This window comes from Coffea arabica, chromosome 8c, assembly GCF_036785885.1.
Source record: "Coffea arabica cultivar ET-39 chromosome 8c, Coffea Arabica ET-39 HiFi, whole genome shotgun sequence".
Taxonomy (NCBI): Eukaryota; Viridiplantae; Streptophyta; class Magnoliopsida; order Gentianales; family Rubiaceae; genus Coffea; species Coffea arabica.
Genome location: NC_092325.1, coordinates 46196559 through 46206735, shown reverse-complemented (window position 1 = coordinate 46206735; position 10177 = coordinate 46196559). Strand labels below are relative to the sequence as shown.

Below are 10177 nucleotides of genomic sequence, written 5' to 3'. Positions count from 1 at the left end.
CCTAATAAGGCTCCTGGAAGTGATGGCATGTCTCCTCTTTTCTTCCAGAAATTCTGGAATTCAATCAAACAGGATCTGGTAAGTGCAATTCAAGGCTTCTTTCATAATAATGTTATTCTTAAAGCCATCAACCATACAATCATCTCCTTGATTCCAAAAGTAGACTGTCCTACAGAAGTTAAACATTTCAGGCCTATTAGCTTATGCCAAGTAGTCTACAAAGCTCTTGCTAAAATCCTGGTCAATAGGCTAAAACCATTCCTTTCTAAATGCATTAGCAAAACCCAATCTGCATTTGTTCCAGGTAGGCAAATCATAGATAATGTTATCCTTTCCCATGAGTTGCTGCATTTCTTGAAAAACAAAAGACAAGGAAGAGATGGGATGATGACAGTGAAACTAGACATGTCTAAGGCCTACGATAGGGTGGAGTGGGGCTTCCTGCAAGTGATAATGGAAAGAATGGGATTCTGCGCCAAGTGGATAAGGTGGATTATAGCCTGCATTAGCTCAGTCACTTATTCATTCAATATTAATGGAGACCAGAAGGAGTTCATAACCCCAACCAGAGGAATAAGGCAAGGCGACCCCCTCTCTCCATACTTGTTCCTGCTGTGCTCAGAGGGGTTGTCTAATCTAATACAGAAAGCTAAGTTGGGGAAGCAGCTAACAGGGTTAAGAATCAGTAGAGGGGCACCAGCAATAACCCATTTGTTCTTTGCTGATGACTCTCTAGTATTCTGCAGAGCTAATAGACAGGAAGCTGGGGAGCTAATGAACATCCTTAAGGTTTATGAAAAGGCATCTGGACAGCTTATTAACATGGATAAATCCTCAGTATTTTTCAGTAAAAACACAACCCAAGTGGTAAGAGAGGAAGTCTGTCAAGCAATGAGATCTATCCAGCAGATAGGACAAGGTCGTTATCTTGGCCTTCCTATGATTATAACTAGATCTAAAGGGCAGGTGTTTGGTTATGTACGGAATGCTATTGATAAGAAGATGCAGAGCTGGAAAAATAAACTGTTAAACCAGGCAGGGAAAGAAGTCATGCTTAAAGCAGTAGCTATGGCTATGCCAACCTACACCATGTCATGCTTCAGACTAAGTTCGAAGATGTGCAAAGACATAAGTGCAAAAATGGCGGACTTCTGGTGGGGGGAGACAGAAGGCAAGAAAAGGATGCATTGGATTGGATGGAAAAAGATGACAGAATCTAAAAGTAAGGGGGGCTTGGGATTTAAGGACTTGCAAGGATTTAATAGAGCTTTACTGGGCAAACAAGTCTGGAAGTTGCTAACACAACCAAACCTGTTAGTCAGTAGAGTCTTGAAGGAAAAATACTATCCCAGGCAATCCTTATTTACCAGCAAAGTCCCTCAAAATGCCTCCTGGATTTGGCAAAGCTTAGCTGAGGTGCGAAAAGAAGTGCAGAATGGTGTGAAGAGGAGGATAGGAAATGGCAAGGCTACGAGAATCTGGGAGGATTGTTGGATTCCTGACAGCATTAGTGGGAAACCAACAACACCAAAGCCACCAGGATGCCAACTACAGCACGTGTCAGACCTCATCACCAACAATAGATGGAATGCTGTGTTGATATTCAGGGTTTTCAGCCAACAAGATGCTGAAAGGATACTGAGGATACCTATTAGCTTTATAGGGAAAGAAGATGGACACTACTGGGCTCATTCCCAAAATGGCCAATATACTACTCAATCTGGATATAAGAAATGGATGAAGGGAAAGGAACTGGAGAATGTAGGAAGGAGGGATGAAACTGGGACAAGCTATGAAGGGTCCATTAAGAGAGCTTGGAAATCATTATGGAAGCAGAAGGTGTGCCAAAAAATGAAAATGTTCATATGGAAGTGTCTGCATGGAGGTCTCCCAGTGAGAGGTGAAATTCATAAAAGAACAAAGCAAGGAGATCCTAAATGTGCAGGATGTGGCGAAGAGGAGGAAACCATAGAACATCTGCTGCTCCAGTGTAACAAAGCAAAGGAAATTTGGAAGCTATCGCCTGTGCAATGGGATGGCATACAGCACACATCAAATTGCTTCAGGAAATGGTGGACAGTAATTATGGAGGCCCAAGAAGAAAGAGGAGGGGAGGACCAAGTAAACCTCACCATAAATATTCTCTGGCAGATTTGGAAGGCCAGAAATGAGAGGGAATTTGAATACAAGGAAAGGGAACCGCATAAAGTAATACAAAAAGCTGTTAAGGGATGGATGGAATTTGATGAAGCCAACAGAGGGAAGGAGACAAGGAAGAACACTAAGGGAACAGAAGCTCTGCAATGCATGGAGAGAGTTCAAAATCAGGAAGAAAATCAAGCCAGGCTGCTGATCAAGGTCCACACGCACCAAGACAGAAGGCAACAAATGGTGGGAATTGGAATCACTGCTACTGACTCGATAGGTTGTCTGCAAGCAAGCTGGGCACTAAGGGAAAGAATGGCTGGAGACACAAAGCAGGACCAAGCTGGTGCGGTGAGGCTAGCACTTCTGAATGCAATTAGTCAAGGCTGGACGAGTGTTAAAGTAGAGCTAGAAGATAGTGAGATGGTAGAGTGCATAAGATATACAAGAACCAGCAATCAACAGATGGCTACACTCCTGGAGGATATAAAATATATAAGTAATTTGTTCCAAAAGTGTTCTTTCTCTTTTGTTGAATCAGGATTTGTAGGAAGTATCAAGTTGAGCATGCATGCTCTAAACATCCTCGTAGATGAGGAATGGGTGAATCCCAACTTGTTGTGCTAGGCACTATTGTTTTGGTAGGACTATTGTCCTGATGACTGGACCGTTGTCCAAATACTGTAATTATTTGAGTAATCTATAAAGCTAACGTTTCGACAAAAAAAAAAAAAAAGAATGTGATGTTAATTGACAAGGGAACGAAAATAGCATTAAAAGAAGAAGAAGAAGAAGAAGTAGATGATTTGCATGATCGAGCTCTGAATTTGGTAACTGGCAGATATGCGCAAAAATGGGGAGAAGATTTGTTACAAGGTATGCGGAATGAATTTGCGGTCAGTGCGGCAATACCAAAAAAAAAAAAAAGACGAAGAAAAAATCTGGATTTTAACCAAATCTCTGTTATTATGCTAAAAGTACATGTTGTGGATGCAAGATCCAGAGATAGAGTAGAACGTCACATCAAAATTTCTTGCACAAGTAAAATTCGGAAGATAAGTTGTTTTCCACCAATAAAGAGTGCTGTGGAAAGTGGATCCACAGCGAAGTGACTGAACAACACACACGCATGCAGGATTCACAAGTGAAGAAGGCATCTTAAAGACTTGCCATCAATAAGCAGCTGGAATGCTTCATTGATATTGTTGAAGGGCAGCTCGTGCGTAATAAACTCATCCAACTTCACCTCCTGCATACACGGTCTTCGATGAGGACGACCAAAAGGAAAAGAAAAAACAAACAAATTGGATTTTGGGGGGTAATTAATTGCTAATTACAACACAAACTCACCCCAGACATGCATTGTTTGGCGAAAGCTGGCAATTGGGTCTTTCCTTTGAAATCACCGAAAACTGATCCCACGATTCTTCGGCCATCAAACAACTCCATGGGATGCAGAGGAAGCAACCTTGGACTCGGATGGATCCCCAAAACAACGGTCAAACCCCATCCCTGCAAACATTTTTATTTAACAAATTTGCGATTAGTATATATATACGTCGGCTCACTTAAGCTTGTCACTTGTTTTCTCATCGCCGGATTACTTGGAAGCCAACACTAGAATTCTGCTCCGATGTGACAAAGTATAAGAATCTTGGCAGTGTTAGCAAAAGTAAACGTTGGTCATGATATTTCTGGTCCGCAATAAAAGATTTCCCATTATTCCATGTCCATGCACACCATTACGAATTTCCACACAGGCAATCATCTTTCCATTCTTCGCCGTCAAATAAATATGACATAAAAATGATTTTAAAAGGTCTCATCTTTTCATTCTTCGTCTTTAATAACGTCAATGTTGGATAACAGAAAAATGAACTAGAGAAGACATTTATTATACCAGTAGTTGCAGACGCGCAAGTCCTCCTTGCCACATTCAAATTCAATTCACATCTCTATCGGTTATTATGGACTGGATGACATTAATTATTCGTATCTTACCTCTTAGCTCTTGATGGCAATATTAACTTCCTATCAGTTCACACAATTGATGGCTAAAAACAGTAGTCTCCAACTATGTACATACCCCCTGTCCCTTGCTAATGCACAAAAGTCAACAACCTTTGACGAGGGAATGGAAATTAAGACGCTAAAAGTAGTAGAAGCAGGGTGCTGAAATTTGAAGGTAAGATCGAGAGCGGATTCTTACGTACGTCGTGGGTGGAGAGAAAGGCCTCCCGGAGAACTTCCAAGTTGCCTGCACTCTCAAAGCTATAATGTACGCCTCCTCCCGTCATCGCCCTTATTTCCTGCACACCCCAAAGATTCACTAACTCTTTTTATTGCTTTATTTATCATTCGCCCTTTGGGCTCGTGATAGTGACTAGTGAGGATCTCTATAATGAAATGAATGTGTTTTTATGGCAGAATATATTATCTAAAAATAATTATTGTAACACCTTTTCTGATGTGATCTATATTAGATAAAAAAAAAATAAAGAGATAATTGTAAAACGTATTTATGACACGAGTAAAATTACATTTGAAAAAAATTTTGTATCCAAACACACATTTAACTCAAATTGCAAACATCTACAAAAACCTCTTTTATAGATTTTGATTAATTGGTGCGCGGACTATTTCTTGTGGTCCCATTTAAGTGTCGCCATTGGAGATTTTAAGTGTTATTGACTTTTCTTTTCACGTTACCAGCGAACTTCAATTAAATACTTACTGTTTATTTGGATAAGAGTTTATTTGAAAGATTTATTTCAGATATTTACTATATCACTTTTTGTGATGTGATGTATGTGAGATAAAAATATGATTGAAAAGATAAAAAGGTGATTGAAATTTGTAAGACAAATTATTTTTTTTTTGAAATTATCTCTATCCAAACCCACTCACTACTGCCATTTGCATTCAACGAAAAGTGCATCTAGATCCTAAAGTCAATAATCACAGTGCCATTCCGAGCCAGAAAAGAAAAGGGGATAAAAGAAACTAAAATGCATCAATGAATGCATCTGCATAGGAACTGACCTGGTGGACAGGTTTATCAAGATCATTGGGGTTTATGAAGTCGGTAATTCCAATCGCTTGACCTTATTCGCGTACAAAGAGGGGAAAAAAAAAGAGATTAGTCGTACAATAATTTGAAGAGATGTTTCTAAAGCAAGGCTCTAAAACCAGACCATTCATTGACCCAGAAAAATGCATGGGTCAAGGGTTAAGGTAATTGATTTAATTGTTGAGCTGACTTGAGCTAACTGTCATTAACCCATGATGTCATAAATTCGTCATAGATATTATTAATAAATATTAAACATCTAGAAAACAAACAAATAAATATAGAAACTTAAGTCATATTATTATTGTTAAATATTATCACTTCAATTCTCATTTTATTCTTCTAACGAATATTATTTGTTTGAAACTCAAACATAGCTTTTATAAGTTAAACAGTTCTAAATAGTATTATTTATCAGTTGATCAAATTCAAAATTGTTGGCTTAATTCATGTTAAATATTGAACCAATCGATTCTCACAAAATCGTTCCGGTTCAACAATTCAGTGATTGAATTGGACGATTCAGCTGCTTTAATGTAAATTGTTCAACTGGTTTAAAGCTGGCCGGTCAATAGTTCAACCGGCTCAACCGAGCAATCCGAGTTGGAAAAATGAATCACAGAAACTGAAAAGCGAAAGGAGCGAGTAAAAGTACGACTCCAACATTTTGGGCTCCCGTTTGCGATGTTGACGGCTTCAACTTGCATATATAGGTTCGATTGGATTACGGTGCTTTTAATAAAAATAAACAATTCCAAGTACTAATAATGCTTTTGAAACATTTGGTAAACATTATCCCACAATATTAGGAGTTAAACTTCTAGTATTAAAATCACTTTTAGAAACAGTTCAAATTTGGAGATTTCACGATAGTTTTTATGTTTTAAAAAATAAAACATTAAACTTGATCATTTTGTCCCATATCATGAAATAAATAAAGAGAAAAATACATTTTAAAAAAATTCAATCTACACATTATTCAATACAATAAATACTTATTAAACTATATATCCAACAATATATTTAAAAACGCTTAAACACTTAATAAAAGCTACTGCAACCCCAAACAGACTCATAAAATCACAAAATTCCAAGCCGAACGGGCTGCACAACTTTGGATTTTCTGTTTTTAGTTTGCTTATTCCTTTTTGTAAGTGTTCCTAATTTTGGCGAAACTTGCTAGTATAACAATTGAGCAACAATTGATTAAATATTATATATGTAGTCTTCATTTATAATAGTATAATTCTTCCTTTAATATGTCATTCCTATAATCTTAATATACTTATGTCATTATTAAAACAAATAAACCTTTTGTCCTATTATTTATTCGGTTATAAGATTCACTTATTTTGAAGGGCTCAGACTAAAACGCAAAGCTGCGGCTTGGATGGTAATGGTAGTAGCTAAGTGTATAGGGGACAAATATTAACAACTAGTATTTACCTTTAGTGCGTTTGTCGGGGTTAATATCAACTCCTATAATTTTAGACGCTCCACGAGCTCGTGCGCCTTCTACGACCTGCAGCAAACATTCAGTGTGTTTGAATAGCTCCTATTTGATTAAAAATTAATTGTTTACATCACAAGCATAATTTTTAACATGCATTTTTATATTTTCAATCATTTTTTTGGTTATCTTACATGCATCATGTCGCAGGAAATACTATAATAATTATTTTAATTAATATTTTAAATAATCTCCCATCCAAACACATTAATTAATTTTACTATATGAAAAATAAATGTGCTAAATGGAATTGCCTGCGGAATCCATGAATATGTATTATAGGCAAAAATATCAATTCTCCAATTGATGCACGGAGCTATAATGTATAATTCCTTGAACTATGTAGAAAAATTGTGCAAAATGAACTTTTTTGAGGATCGACCTAGGAATTTCCTTGTGATCGGGTGTGGTACCAATCGATTTTCATATTCTGATGGTGTTCCACCACAACAGCTAAAAGATTTGACTAGTGAAATATCAACAATAGAACCAAAGTTGAAAGCAATGTTTTGAAAATAGATTGGATCGAACACTTTGATCAATTGAACTGCAAACCGATCATGCTTTAAATCCAATTCAATAAATAACTCAAAGGAATCAATTGAACTGGTTTAATTTGATCAAAAATTAACTAAACCGATAAAAATGGATAAAAATTGGGAGGTTCAACCGCTTATTATTAAATTTTTATTTTCTAACATAAACATTTTATTTTTATTCAAAATTTTTAATACTAAACTAAATAAAAAATTATTAAACCTTTGAATCGACATTGAACCGATCAAACCGTAAAATGAAAGATTTTTCGGTTCACTCTCTAATATGTCCTTAAAAACATTCATTTGTTTGCTACAGGTGACCCTTTCAAAAATATCTTCGCAATCACGGTATTTATCCTAGTTCTGCATTGCTCAAAAACTTAAAAAAAATTCTTTTGCATTAATCTGTAAATAATTCATTTTGTTACAATTGAACTTGAGCACAAAAACAATATAAAAAAAAACGTGTTTTTCCAACTACGTTTTGTAAAATTTTTATTTCAAAAAAGAAAGAAAAGCTAACTGAAATGAATTGCCTAAAAATATGTTTTTTGAACCAAAATTAGGCATAATAAATACTCATTTAAGTTGTGCAAAAAGTCTCAGTTGATCAACGTAGAGTAGACCATATTTAATTAATGTTTGAAATGTGTCTGGACATGGCAAAGGTCTTAGGCTCGAAAAATCCCACCCATTCTTAAGTTGTTTGTTGGAGTTTAAAGGCCGCCCCCCGCCCCGTGGGAGGGGGGGGGGGGAGTGGGTGGGGGATGGTGGTGTTGGGGAAGGGAATGGGGGGTTGAAACTTACAGCGAGTCCCACCGCTCCAAGGCCAAAGACTGCAACAGTAGATTCAGCTTGGACGTTAGCAGTATTCCACACGGCTCCAAGACCTTCAAATGAAAATGCCGTTGTAACACTTTAGATCATGTACTTAGTTGTTTATTTGGAGCGGTCAAAGAAACGTAAAGGTTGCAATTTGGAAGATGCCGGCCGGATAGGGATGCATGATATGACACGTTGTTGTCAGTAGCAGCCAAGTGACGGCAGCTGCTGGTCCCATCAGCCAGCTGAGGATGGCGGATGGGGCTAGCTAGCCCATGGCTGCATTCATAAAGCACTCCTCTGTTTTTTTTTTTTTTTTTTTTTCGGGTGAAAGTGAAAGAAAGGAATAAAAGAAAAAGGAACAAAAAAACAAAAAAAAAGAGAGAGAGATATAAAAAGCGGGACCCGTGGAAACGCCACAGCTGAGCAAGGACATTTTCTCAAGGGGAGCTTGAGAGTCAACGGCGACGACGCAGGCAGAATCCAGAACAGTGTATTCGGTGAAAGTGGAAGTGTTGAGGAAATGGTACACTGGTTTGCCGTCTTGGGTAGAAAACCGAGTGGTTCCGTCGCTGGTCATCACGCTCTTGAATGGATCCACCCGGAATCTCTGGCAAAGGTTGGTCTTCTCAGATTTGCAATAGGCGCACTTGCCGCATTCCCCGTTGAATATGGGCACCACATGGTCCCCCGATTTCAACTCACTAACCCCTTCTCCCACGCTTTCTATCAATCTTTTTTTTTACAAAAGATATAAATTAGGGGGAAAAAAGCGAATTGAATCAAAAGATAATTAAGACAATGAAGGATGTGATCAATATATACAACTTGGTTCTTACCCAGATGCTTCGTGTCCAAAAATACGTGGGTACACCCGCTGGGCTTCGTTCTAATGTAGGGGGAAAAAAAATCAACTCATGCATGATAAATGATAAAGCAATAAATCAAAGCATGACGATTGCGTCAAAACATCAACTGCTAGTACCACAAATATGCGCGCGTGTGTATATATATATATATATACATAGCCCGGCCGGTGAAGAAGGATTTCAAATATATTACCATTAAGTAGTAATTCTTTACCTCGCCTCGCCAGGCACTAAGATCGGAGTGGCAAATAGAAGTGTAGAGAATCTTGACCCGGACCTCCATTGCCTTGGGGGGATCAACCAGGATGTCTTCCACCACCATGGGCTGCCCTGGACCATACGCAACCGCAGCTTTGCATCTGATCACCTTCCCTGCCGTCGTCGTGGCCTGCGAGTGCATCTTGTTACCCGCACCCTCACATTCGTTTCCGTTCTCCATCTTCTCTTAATTACCCTCTCTACTTGACAAAGTTTCTTCTGTCTGTCTGTCTGCCTGCCTGCCTGCCTGCCTCTGTGTGTGTGTATACATATATAGCATCTGTCGGGGGTGGCTTCAACTGAACCGACCGGCCGGCCGTTGCGATACGTGCCAGCCAGCCAGGTATTAGTAATAGTATGAGCCAGTCAACTGGTCAAACCTGGATGGCACCACATATTTTCATTTCAAGTCTTTTCTTCTTCTTTTCTCTCTCTCTCTGTCGTTTTTTTTTTCCCCATATTTTCTACTCAACAATCAATCTCAATTGTGGTCTAATCAATATCATTACGGACAGGAAGCAACGTGTGCCATATTCCATTTCCAGACCATACGATTGGCTGGACATCTAACAGCTTCCTTCGCGATTCCATTCCAAGCCAAGGGTTCCTAGCTGCCGATGGGTTAGTCATGAGTCAGAACGAAAAAGATTAATTGAAAGTAACAAAGGGCTTTTGTCCCACATCGAGTGTTTGGGGGGGGGGGGGGGGGGGGTTTAGTATTTAAATCTCTTCAGGAATTTCTAGCCTTCTACAACAACTTCTATTCTTGTGTCTTTGTTCCTCTTTTGAGGACAATATACATATATAAAAGAGGAATTTATGAAAATTAGTATTAACACGTGAATATCATTTCCATGATATAATTCAATTCCAACTTTCAATTTGCATCCGTACACTTGGAGCCAGCAACGTGTGTGTGTCTATATATATATATTTTACATGAAGTATAAAGTAGCCACCTAGT

General features: G+C 38.3%; 1 protein-coding gene across 2 annotated transcripts; it reads right to left on the bottom strand.

The window, feature by feature from the left end:
• Positions 1-3087: 3087 nt before the first annotated feature.
• On the bottom strand, positions 3088-9394 carry LOC113722432 (alcohol dehydrogenase-like 4). 2 transcript variants are annotated; one of them, XR_011820230.1, is made up of 9 exons: positions 9170-9394; positions 8926-8975; positions 8492-8820; positions 8072-8154; positions 6662-6737; positions 5188-5249; positions 4355-4454; positions 3496-3657; positions 3088-3394 (listed from the first exon to the last, which is right to left on the bottom strand). XR_011820230.1 is itself a non-coding variant. In XM_072062265.1 (9 exons), the coding sequence occupies exons 1-9, from the start codon at positions 9392-9394 to the stop codon at positions 3284-3286; spliced, it is 1194 nt and encodes a 397-aa protein (XP_071918366.1). In that variant the 3' UTR covers positions 3088-3283. The 2 variants fall into 2 exon arrangements, 1 of the variants encoding a protein (XP_071918366.1); XM_072062265.1 differs by having other exon boundaries at positions 4359-4454.
• Between the last annotated feature and the right edge of the window lie 783 nt (positions 9395-10177).